This window comes from Callithrix jacchus, chromosome 6 (assembly GCF_049354715.1).
Source record: "Callithrix jacchus isolate 240 chromosome 6, calJac240_pri, whole genome shotgun sequence".
In the NCBI taxonomy this organism is placed as follows: Eukaryota; Metazoa; Chordata; class Mammalia; order Primates; family Cebidae; genus Callithrix; species Callithrix jacchus.
This window is the reverse complement of record NC_133507.1, coordinates 124,781,062-124,793,688: the sequence shown is the minus strand read 5'-3', so window position 1 is coordinate 124,793,688 and position 12,627 is coordinate 124,781,062. Positions and strand designations below refer to the sequence as shown.

Sequence of the window (12,627 nt, the reverse complement as noted above, 5' to 3'; positions counted from 1 at the left end):
CAAATATATTTTGATTGAGCTAATTTTCAGTGTTTATGTTTAAATGACTATATACTTGTAATTTACTGGTAACCTTTATATACTCTTATGGACTACATTCCCTTTCTAGAATATCATTTTACTGGAATGAATAGACTTTTAAAAATGCTCAATTTTCTATATGGTGATCACTATTTCAAATTCAGACTTTCTCCCAGTTGATTAAATCTCTCTGGTTCAAACCAAATTAGTATTTCATTAATTGCATGTTCTTAAATTTCTTTCTTTTTAAATAGTCTTTGGGATTATCCTTAGGTCTTTTTTCTTAGGCTGGTGAGCTTCTTTGGAGAAGATTCTTCCAGTCTTCTATGCTGGTTAGCCAGTGTTTGAGCAGCCCATTTGGGATAGAAGGATTGGAACATGAGGGTGGGCCTCAGTGTTTAGTCTGTGAACTTTCTTTTGTTTGTTTTTGAGATGGAGTCTCGCTCTGTCACCAGGCTGGAGTGCAGTGGCACCATCTCAGCTTACTGCAATCTCCAACTGCCTAGTTCAAGCAATTCTCCTGCCTCAAACTCCCGAGTAGCTGGGATTACAGGCACACACCACCATGCCCAGCTAATTTTTGTATTTTTAGTAGAGACGGTTTCACCATGTTGGCCAGGATGGTCTCGATCTTCTGACCTTGTGATCTGCCAACCTCAGGCTCACAAAGTGCTGGAAATAGAGGTGTGAGTCACTGTACCTGGCCCAGTCTGTAATCTTTGATCAGATCCTTCTGGGTCAGGGTTTCTCAGCTATCAGTACTATCGATATTTGGGCTCGTTTTCTGTTGTGAGTGGCTGTCCTATGCATTATAGGATGTTTAGCATCCCTGGCCCATACACATTAGATGTCAGTGGTACACATACCTTCTTCAGTTGTGACAACTAAAAACGTCCCCAGACATTGTTACATGTTCCTTGTAGGACAAAATCCACCCCCAACTGAGAATGACCACTGCTGTAGGTAGAGAGGACAGTAGGTCTGAGTCCTTTTCTTCATGGAAAGTGACCTTGGGTTGTCCTTCACCTGGCAGTCTTCCTGGAAACATAATGGGATAAGAATTTATATAGAATATCTCCAGGTAATATTGTTTATTGTGAAATTGACCCCTGATTGGTGAGTACATATGGCCCAGGAAGACTGTCCATGAAGAACTAAATTAGCCTATGAAAAGACAGAGACCTCCTTGACTTACTGGTGTGCAGTGTAACTTTTTTTTTTTTTTTTTGAGACAGAGTCGCGCTCTGTCACCCAGGCTGGAGTGCAGTGGCGCAATCTCAGCTCACTGCAACCTCTGCCTCCCAGGTTCAGGTGATTCTCGTGTCTCAGCCTCCGAGTAGCTGGGATAACAGGCACGTGCCACCACCTTGGCTAATATTTATATTTCTTTTTTTGGTAGAGACAGGGTTTTGCCACGTTGTCCAGGCTAGTCTCAAACTCCTGACCTCAAGTGATCCACCCACCACAGCCTCCCAAAGTTCTGGGATTACACTTTGGGAGCCACTGCACCTGGCCAGCAGTGTAACTCTTGTAAATGAGTGTGAACATGTCCTTTAAGGGGCCCTGGAACTTATCCTCATTGACTATTACAAGGTACTGATGGTTCACATGGAGCATAAAGTTTCCCTAACCCAGGGTGAATTCTGCACTTACCACATGGTCTCTTTCCCCTTAGAATGTGCTATCACTTATGTGCCCAAAAAGGGCCTGTGGTGAGCTGTATGGATTCCCTCTGAAGATGGCATATCTCATGCTAGCATGCCAGCATGCTATCTTTCTACAGAACTGAGTGAATTTGGTGCCAAGCTATGGTCTTTTAGGTCCTGTGAGTGGATATTAATCTGTACCTGAGACCACTGCTGGTGGGCAAGTGAGTAAAGGAGGGAATCTGGGGATTAGCTGCTTTCTTAAATGTGTTTTCAACCAGTCTTCCTACTGTTAGTCCCACCATCACTTCTACTCTACTCTTGCTTGTGGGGACTTCTGAGGTTACACAATATAAATTGAGTGCTCCTCTGCTTTTTTCCAGTACTGGCCCAGCATTTAGCTTTTCTTGGATTTGCTAAATTGGTTACCACTCAGCCATATTCTTCTTTTCCCCATCTTTCCACCCCCATTTTAATCCCTGTAAAACAGTGCTTCATAACTTGGGCCACTTTGTCCCCCTGGGGATATGCAGCATTTTTGGTTGTCCATCAAAGGAGTGTGCTACTACTGGCATCTTGTGGGGTAGAGGCCAGCAGTGCTGCTAAACATCCTACAGCACAAAAGACAGCCCACAGGAAGAATAGTTATTTGGCCCAAAATAGTGCAAGGTTGAGAAACCACATTTTAAATCACATGGCATTTGTTACTCATGATTCAGCAAGGTGGCAGTTACAGTATGTTGTATGAAGTCCTTCTGTTGAAAGTTTCTGATAAAGATCAAGGAAGTACCAGCATCAAATCATCTTAGATTCAAGGAAATATAGGTGTCTTTGGCCGGTCTCTCTCTCTCCTGAACTCCAGGTGCATACATTCCATCTCTAATCAATATCTCTCTTAGAATGCATAATTGTATATTAGATTTCTCCAGAGAGAAAGAACCAATAGGAAATGAGAGGGGATTTATTATGGAAATTGGCTCATACCATTATGGATGCTGAGAGAGTCATATGACAGGCTGTCTGCAAGCTGGAGACTCTTAGGATGGTGGTAAGTGTGGCTCAGTCCTGGACTGAAGACCTGGGAACCCAAGGGGGTGCTGCTGGTGTAAGGCAGGAGAGCCTGGAGTTCTGACATCAAAGAGCAGAAGTAGAGTGTCCCATCTCTAGGAAAGAAAGGGAGGAAATCACCTTCTCTCTGCCTTTTTTGTTCTATCTGGGGCTCCCAGCTGATTGGATGGTGCCTACTCACAATGAGGGCAGATCTTCCCCACTTAGTCCTGGTTCACATACCATCTCCTCTAGAAACACTCTTACAGACATACCCAGATGCTTTACCAGTTCTCTAGGTATTCCTTAATCCAGTCAAGTTGATAGCTAAAATTAACGATCACAAGTAGATTGCTCAAATTTAACTGGTCTGAATCTAAAGTCCTTTTTCTTCAAACTTATTTCTCCCACCATCTTCTCTGTCTCGATTAATAGATACTCCATTCTCCTTCTTCATCAAGCAAACTCCTTGGAGTCTTTATCTACTTATTTTCTTTCCACCTCCCTTCCAATCTAGCAGCAACTTCTGTTGGCTTTATCTTCAGAATATGTCTGGAATATGATCACTTCTCACCATCTTCCCTGCCACCAAGCCAACATCATCTTGATCTAGATTTTTGAATAGGCTTTCACCTGGTCTTTCTGCATTCACCTTCTCCTTAACAGTTTATCATCCACACTGCAGCCAGAGTGGTCTTTTTGCAAGGTAAGCCAAATCATCTCTTCTCAAACCTAAAAGCTTTGCATTTCAAAGTATAGCCAAAAACCCTCTAGTGGCCTGTAAAGCCTTACCTGATCTGCTTTCCTGTTACCACTGACCCTATTTTTCTTCCCTCTGTCCCTTACCCCGCTGGCCATCATACTGTCCCATACTTGTTCTCAGTCAACAACCAGGCCTGCCTCTTAGCCTTTGGATTTATTCCCCCGCCTGGATGCCCTTCTGCAGTTATCTCTACAACATTCTCCTAGTTACCTTCTGGAATTTGCTGAGATGTCACTTTCTTGTTGAGGCATTCTTTGATCATGCTATTTAAAAATGGAGCTCCTCTTACTACGCCCTGTTGCTACCTTTTCTTTATTTTGTTTTTTTGAGACCTAGTCTCATTCTGTCACCCAGGCTGGAGTGCAGTGGTGCCATCTTGGTGCCTCCGCTTCCTGGGTTCAAGGGATCCTCCTGCCCTTAGTTTCCTGAGTAGCTGGGACCTTAGGCGTATGCCATCATGTCCATCTAATATTTTAATTTTTTGTAGAGAAGGTGTCTCACTATATTGCCCAGGCACTATATTGAACTCCAGGGCTCAAGCAGTCCGCCCACTTTAACCTCCAGAAGTGCTAGGATTACAGGCATGAGCCATTGCACCCAGTCTATGATTACTTTTTATCTCTCGTTTCTGGTTTTTTTTTTCTCTTTAGTAATTACCATCATTTAACATACTATATACTTTACTTTTTGATTGTCCTTTCCAACTTGAATATAAGCTTCATGGGGAGAGAGATTTTTTGTTGCTTTTATTCCTGATGTATTCTTAACATTGAGAACAGTACTTGGCTCATAAGAAGCACTCGAATATTTGGCCGGGCTTACTCCTGTAATTCCAGCACTTTGGGAGGCCAACGCAGGTGGATTGCTTGAGGTCAGGAGTTAAAGACCAGCCTGACCATGGTGAAGCCCTGTCTCTACTAAAAATACGAAAGTTAGCCAAGCGTGGTGGCACATGCCTGTAATTCCAGCTACTCAGGAGGCTGAGGTAGGAGAATTGCTTGAACCCAAGAGCCAAGATCACACCACTGCACTCCAGCCTGGGTGATAGAGCGAGACTCTATCAAAAAAGAAGCATTCATATATTAGAATGAACAAATATATGCATGTGTTCATTCCACCATTTTAAATCTAGAAACCTACACTCTAAAATTATCAGCAGTTGTTTTCTTTCAGGATGGTGACTGTGAAGTAACATGTAAAAACTCTTTAATAGTGAATTCCTTTTTCACATCTAGGTTCTCTAGCGCCAGTAATCATACTTAACTGTTTAGAGAAACCCAGGATAGAATAGTAGCTTTTACTGAAAATTAATGATACAAATATCAGTTAGAAATGCCAGTTTGAAGTTAGTACTGTTTTGTCTTGGGGTCATGGGTAGTCAAGTTGCCCATCTAAAAGTAATATTGTGGCTTATCTTTCTGCCTCCTTGATCTCTGAGAGTCAACGTGGACAGGCACAGTACAATTGCACTTCTAAAAGAGTTTATCTTTTATACTTGCCTTTCTTTTGCTTGTTTTTTGTTAAGATACTATACTTCCAGCACTTCACATATGTTATTTTAAGCCTCATACCATTTCATCAAAGCCAAGACTGAAGAAATTAAGTGGGTCAAATAACTGAGAAATCTGTGTTTGAATTCTAAAACCACAACGTTTGCTTCCTATTTTCATAAAAATCTTAAAGTATAGCCAATTGTTAAAAATGCTTATTTCCCAAATGAATTATAGAATAATTTCAGTTAATATTATAAAATCCATCAGCAGTAATGACCATTTGCTAAGTTTTTAAAATTAGACTTCATTGTAGTTGAAATAAATAGAATGGCTATTTCTCAACCATTATGAAATATGTTGTAGCTGATTTACTCATCTTTGTGGTACTTTTATTCATGTTAACTGATAAAACATCTCGATAAGACAACAGTTTGTAAATTTAAATGGTAATTTCATGTTATTTTTATATAAAGTAGGATTTACTAATTAAAGGTTAATGTTAGAATTTACCTTTATTTTTCTGGTGGGATTATTAAATTTTAATTTTTTTTGAATTTGGAATTTTATACATGACAGTGTATTTTTAACATGAAAATACTTTGTAAAGCTATTACTTTAGTAGATTCAAAGGACTTTTTTCCCACGATAATATACATAATGTAATCATCAAGTTTTTCTTAAGATTCAGCAAAACCTTTTGCCAAATTTAAAGGAATAGGTAAGGCCAGGTACAGTGGCTCACGCCTATAATCCGAGCAGCACTTTGGGAGTTCGAGGTGGGTGGATCACCTGAGGTCATAAGTTCGAGACCAGCCTGGCTAATATGGTGAAACCCCATTTCTATTAAAAATACAAAAATTAGCTTGGTGTGATGATGGGCACCTGTAATGCCAGCTACTCAGGAAACTGAGGCAGGAGAATCACCTGAACCCAGGAGACACAAGTTGCAGTGAGCTGAGATAGTGCCACTGCACTCTAGCCTGGTCAACAGAGCAAGACTCCCATTTCAAAAAAAAAAAAAAAAAAAAACTTAAAGGAATAGGTATCAGATGAAAAAAGAGGCAGAAGATTTAGTGAAATCCAGGGGAAAAGCCTAATTCATACAAACGTATTTCAGATACACTTGCCCAGTAATCACTGGCACATAGGCCCTGACTCTTATTGTATGTGTTTCTTGGAAATCTGTGTGATTTTTTTTTTTCTCTGCAGAAGTAAAAAGCATCTTTATTTAGGTTTAGGTCTGTTTTTATTTTTGGTTTCTGGAGGGCTGGTAAAGGACCGTTTTTTAGACAAAAATAGAAATATATTTATAATAGAAATATATTCATCTGGCCAGGGACAGTGGCTCACGCCTATAATTCTAGCACTTTGGGAGGCCAAGGCAGGCAGATCTCTTGAGGTCAGGAGTTCAGGACCAGCCTGGCCAACATGGTACAATCCTATCTCTATTAAAAATATAGAAAAAAAATTAGCTGTGCATGGTGGTGGCAGATGCCTGAAATCCCAGCTACTCAGGAGGCTGAGGTGGGAGAATCGCTTGAACCCAGGGTATGGGGGTTGCAGTGAGCTGAGGTCACACCACTGCACTCCATCCTTGGGTAACAGAGCAAGACTCCATCTAAAAAAAAAAAAGAAATATATTCATCTATTTAAAATGAACAGAGGCTATAAAACAAAAAGAAATCAATTAAAAACATTCAGAAATTTACTGCTATATAATATCCTGTAGAAGGAGAGCAGAATAAAGAGAAAAGGGGGGGAAATAGAAAAATTGAGTGCTTACTCTGTTGACCATTGTGCTTTATGGCTTAACACACGTGGTGCAGAGCCCAACACCTTGTGGAGGGTACGATTATCCCTCTTGTACAACGGAAGGAACTGAGGCAGAGAGTGACTAAATAACTTGGCCAAGGATTTGAACCCAAACATACTCGGTGTAGAGCTCATACCACCATGTCATGCTGCTTCATCACAGAATTGAAGGGAAGTCAAGACAAGAGTAGACTGGCCAGTGTTCTCAGAGCCAGCAGACTTAGAGACAGAACTACATTGGCATGAGAGAAAGAGAAAAAGGCAAAGAGATGTATGTAATAACATCCCCATCTTGTGGTGTTTTTGTGTATATTTTAAAAATATTTTAAGTAAAATTAAGTTAAACTCTAACTCTAAACTAAAAAAGCTTAAATTAAGATGAGGTCTGGTAGGTTCCCGCTCTTAGTAGTAATACTAATCACTGATATAATTTTTATACCAACCTTTGAAAATAAATGCTGTGATTACCTTCAATTTACACATGAAGAAACATTAAATGATAGGCCCAGAATCACCTTGCCATTATAAATGGCCAAGCTGGGGCTTGAACCAAGGCACTTTAGCACCAGGGTCTGCATTCTTAACCATCATGCTATACTTACTTTCGGCATAATATTTGTGGAAAATGCATACACAAGTCAGTAAAGATGAGGGAAATCTATTTTATTGAAACACCAGTGAGTGGTCATAAGCCTCCACTTCTTTTTTCTAGTTGTAATCTAAAGTGTTAGCTATCACAAGGAAGTGTTTTCTTTGTAACCACTACTTTGGTACAAGGCCATTTCTTGATAATGGTTTGGCTCCTGTGTTCAGATCAATGCTTTTTATTTTTTATTTTATTTTTTTTGTTACAGGATCATGCTGTTTTGCCTATACTGGAGTACAGTGGCACAATCTCAGCTCCCTGTAACCTCTGTCTCTCAGGTTCAAGTGGTTCTCATGTCTCAGCCTCCGTAGTAGCTGGGACTACAGGCACACACCACCACACCTGGCTTATTTTTGTGTTTTTGTAGAGATGGGGTTTTGCCATGTTGGCCATGTTGATCTCGAACTCTTGACCTCAAGTAATTTGCCTGCCTGGGCTTCCAAAAGTGCTAGGATTACAGGCGTGAGCCACCGCACCTGGCCAGATCAATGCTTTTTAATATGTGCATTTCTACCCCCACCCCAAGGACTCTGGCTTGTAAATGGCACTTTATTTTAACGTGTTATAGATTCACTTCAAGAAAATGGTTCATAACTTACTTTGTAGAAATTTGTGGAGTTTTTGTAAGATTAATAGAAAGTTTTATCAAACACAAATGACACAACACTTTGTAACGCAAATGAAAGTTTTCAAAACTGAGAAATGTACAGCAAAATTTATACAGAGAATTGACCTTTAAATTCATTTTTTCCCTCTTGGGAAACTCACTGGACATTTTTGTTACATGTTTTGAGCACAACCTTTAGATTTATGAAAGTAATGATAAAGAGTAGGTAAAGATTAGACTTGGAGCAGATATTTTTTTGGTAAGAAAATAATTACTTTACAGAAATGGACCTAAATAACATTAAAAGCTATATTATTCCACAATCCCTTTTTATTCATGTCAATGTAACATCATAAATTTTTAATCTTTGTTTATTCTATTGGTTTTGTCACTTCAAATATGTCCTTTTCTGATAAGGGCATACTGAATAATAACTATAGTATTCCATCATACTATTTTACATGATACCTAGGCAATCATCTCTTGTTGAATATTTCAGATTTAGATTTTTTTGTTTGTTTGAGACAGAGTCTTGCTCTGTCTCCCAGGCAGGAGTGCAGTGGCACCATCTGGGCTTATTGTGACCTCTGCCTCCTGGATTCAAGCAATTCTCCTGCCTCAGCCTCCTGAGTAGCTGGAAAAACAGGTGCAAGCCACCACGCCTGGCTATTATTTATATTTTTAGTAGAAATGGGGTTTCACTATGTTGGCCAGGCTGGTTTCAAACTCCTGACCTCAAAGTGATCTACCCACTTTTGCCTCCCAAAGTGCTGGGATTACAGGTTTGAGTCACCGCTCCTGGCCCAGATTTAGATTTTTCAAAAGTTTAACCAGTAAGCATTTGGAAATATATAATGAACACTTGTGCAAGATTGAGTCTAGAAATAATAGATTCTTTTAAAAAACATAGTTTGAAATAATGTTATACTTATAAAACCTTTAAAGAATAGTACAAAGAACTCATGAAATTCATTAGCCAGATTCAGTAATTTTAACATTTTACCACATTTACTTTATTGTTCTATGTCTATTTTTCCTGAACCATTTGAGAGTTGGTTGCATTTATCATTCTCTTCTATTTTTTAATACTTCAGCATCTGTTTCCTAAGAACAAGGATATTGGCAGTATAGATTTGATAGGCCTCCTGTTGATATAGTAATTGAAACAGAATATGTTTAATGAGAAAACACAGAGGGAAAAACAAAAACAGTCTTGGTTTGGCCAAGTGTGTGGCATGAAGGACAGGCAAAAATAGTTATTCATACATTCTGTAAATATTTGAGAGCCTAGGCACTGTGGAGGGGTGTAAGGGATAAAACTGGAATATAATACACAATGTTGGCCAGGTGGGGTGGCTCACGCCTGTAATCCCAGCACTTTGGGAGGCGGAGGTGAGCGGATCATTTGAGGTTAGGAGTTCAAGGCCAGCCTGGCCAACACAGTGAAACTCCATCCCCACTAAAAATACCAAACTACCCAGGTGTGGTGGTGGGTGCCTGTAATGCCAGCTACTTGAGAGGCTGAGGCAGGAAAATTGTTTGAACCCCAAAGACAGAGGTTGCAGTGAGCTGAGATCATGCTACTGTACTCCAGCCTGCGCGACAGAGCGAGACTTTGTCTCAAAAAAAAAAAAGTCCTCATGAAGTGATAATTTATTGTATGGAGGGGTGGATATAGAGACAGTCAAACAAGTGATTTTGGTACAGTGTGGTAGGAACTATGATGGAAAAAAATAGAAAAAGTTTTTGGTTAGCAAGTTCTTGATGACTTTGAGAATGAATTACAGAATACATTACAACTCAAAGGATGAAGGCTTTAGGGGAGAAAGATTACAAGAAATTAAGGGATAAATGAGTGGCTGGGAAGTGGAGGAGGCACCTTCTAGCATGAATTCAGGGAATTTGGCAGTGGAGAGGAGAAGCATAGTTTAGCAAGAGGAGTGTACCCAGAAGAACTGAACATTTTTCTCTTCCCCTCACCCTCAATGAACTGATGTAGTTGAGTATCAGAGACTAAAGATAACTCTCTTTAGGAGGAGGGATGAATGGGATCTAGAACATGCTTAGCTTTGGAAGGGGAAACGAAACACTTTTATTCATCTAGAACTCGAGGGAAGTATAAAAATATGGGTGTAATTACAAGGTATACTCTAATGATGAAGATCCTCATGATAAATGGATGTAGTTTTTTCACATGGAGGGAAGTACAGTCATATGAAGAGAGGGAAGAGGGAAGCTAGAAGCTTGAAGAACATGGACACTTAGAACAGGCTTTGAGAGAATGACTTAGCAGAGTGGGGAAAAGATTAAGAGCACTGCCAAACAGTGGTTAAGGCCCAGTTGAGGTTTGTTAGCATGAATTGGTATTGGACATGATGTTTCTGCACAATTCTTTCATAGAACTCTACTGTCCAGAAGTGGAGTCAGGTTATCTCTAAATTATTAAGGGTTAGGATCATCTGGTTCTTACCTTTATAATTTTTGCACATAAGAGAAAGGTAATTGCATGCAACTTTTCATTACTATTTTGTTTCATTACTGTTTTGTTTCACTTCAGTGATCTTTTTCTCTTCCTGCATGGTAATGAGAACTGCCCTGTTCACCTCCTTTACCTATCATTTTCTTCCTTACTGCATTTTCACAGCATGCTATTTCTCTGAGATGTTCCAGCAAGCAGGCCAAGCATCATAGTGGCTTCACAGAAGAACAGGCTGAACTGACACCTGTAAGTTCTATAAACATACCATGGGGTGACTTAAGAGGAATGCATTCATTAAAACTCCAAATGATGAAACCTTTTCATTTAACTTCAATTTTTCAAATAAACATTAAACTTAATAAATTAGTAAAAACAAGCAACTTTAAATATGGTACCATCAAATATTAATACTTCTGTTATGATTATATAGGGGGTAGCATAATTGATGTCAATAATTTTGTATTAGAACCTGAAACAACATGCCTTCTTCTGTAGCTTCAGGGCTTTTTTAAGTTTCTTAAGATTTTAACACATTTAGTTGTTCTTTACAGCAGAGATACCAAGTGGAATGATTCTTCTGCACTGATACTTAACTGGAAACCTAGTTCCTTTCTTTAAAAAAATGTATTATTTGGTCAGTGGTTGGCAAATCTGGATGCTTCAGAAGTACTGTCCCAGATGGTAGCCACTAGCCACGTGCTCCTATTAAGTATTTAAAATGTGGTTAATCCAAATTGTGGTGTGCTGTAAGGATAAAATAGACACTGGACTTCAGAGACTGACTATGAAACAGAAGTGTAAAAAAATCTCATGGCCGGGTGTGTTGGCTCATGGCTGTAATCCCAGCACTTTGGGAAGCCACGGCAGGCAGATCACTTGATGCCAGGAGTTCAAGACCAGCCTGGCCAGCATGGTGAAACCCTGTCTCTACTAGAAATACAAAAATTCTCTAGGTGTGATGGTGTACGCCTGTAATCTCAGCTACTCAGTAGGCGGAGGCAGGAGAATTACTTGAGCCCAGGAGGCAGAGGCTGCAGGGAGCGAAGATCACACCATTGCATTCCAGCCTGAGTGACAGAGCAAGACTCTCAAAATATGTATATTTGTATTAATTACCTGTTAAAATTTTGGTTATTTTTAGTTAACTAAAAGATATGAATATTTCAGTGTTTTCTTTTTATACTATTAAAAATTAATGTGGCTAACAAAATTTTTAATTACCTTTCTGATGATTTCTATCACCATCTTTACTGTCCAAGTGAAATTTGTAAATAATATAACCTACTTACATACCTACTTTTTATATGAATGTAATGCCCCAACACCTAGTATGAAGGAGAAATAATGAGAAAGTAATTTATAATAAAGTGATATATCTGTTTCAGTATGTAAATGCTTAGCTGCCACTATTAAAAGACATAATGAAGTAGTCAAACCTTACACCTACCTATAATAAAAAACTTTGGGTTTAAGAGAAGTGAAATTAGATGTTGTTTTTTTTTTTCTCAAGAAGTACAGGAAAAAGAACAAATATCAGTGGACTCCAGAATTAAAACATGTTATGATAAGGGATAGCATATGTGACATACTTGCATATGAGAAAAAGGGAAATAATCTCAATTGAAGTAGAGATAATGTGCTAAGACAGTTATAGGCAAGCAGAGAAAATGGGAACATGTAAAATTCTTGCAAATTAGGTAAGATTATCATTGCAATGACAAAATCATTTCAGTGTTATAATGTGGGATGAGGTGGTAGTAATAAAATGACTTTCTGATTTTTTACAATGTAGATTTTTTTATTGTGCTATATATTTTATTTTATTTTTTTGAGATGGAGTCTTGCTCTATTGCTCAAGCTGTAGTACAGTGGCATCATCTTGGCTCACTGCAGTCACCACCTCCCTGGTTCAAACAATTCTCCTGCCTGAGCTTCCCAAGTAGCTGGGACTACAGGTGTGTGCCACCATGCCTGGCTAATTTTTATATTTTTAGTAGAGATGGGCTTTCACCATTTGGCCAGGCTAGTCTCAAACTCCTGACCTCAGGTGATCCACCTGCCTTGGCCTCCCAAAGTGCTGGGATTAGAGGCATGTGCCACCACGCCCAGCCTT

At 39.2% G+C, this 12,627-nt stretch overlaps 1 protein-coding gene across 16 annotated transcripts in view; it reads left to right on the top strand.

Moving 5' to 3' along the window:
- RAPH1 (Ras association (RalGDS/AF-6) and pleckstrin homology domains 1) overlaps positions 1-12,627 on the top strand; it is a 91,082-nt gene that overhangs the window by 38,281 nt on the left and 40,174 nt on the right. For 11 of the 16 annotated variants that reach the window (XM_078328241.1, XM_035305414.3, XM_054257811.2 and 8 more), the window contains one exon: positions 10,680-10,760. The exons of the other annotated variants lie outside the window; for them this stretch is intronic. In XM_078328241.1, the coding sequence (XP_078184367.1) occupies positions 10,680-10,760 (81 nt within the window). The remainder of the gene's footprint in view (positions 1-10,679; positions 10,761-12,627) is intronic. 16 annotated transcript variants of the gene reach the window in all.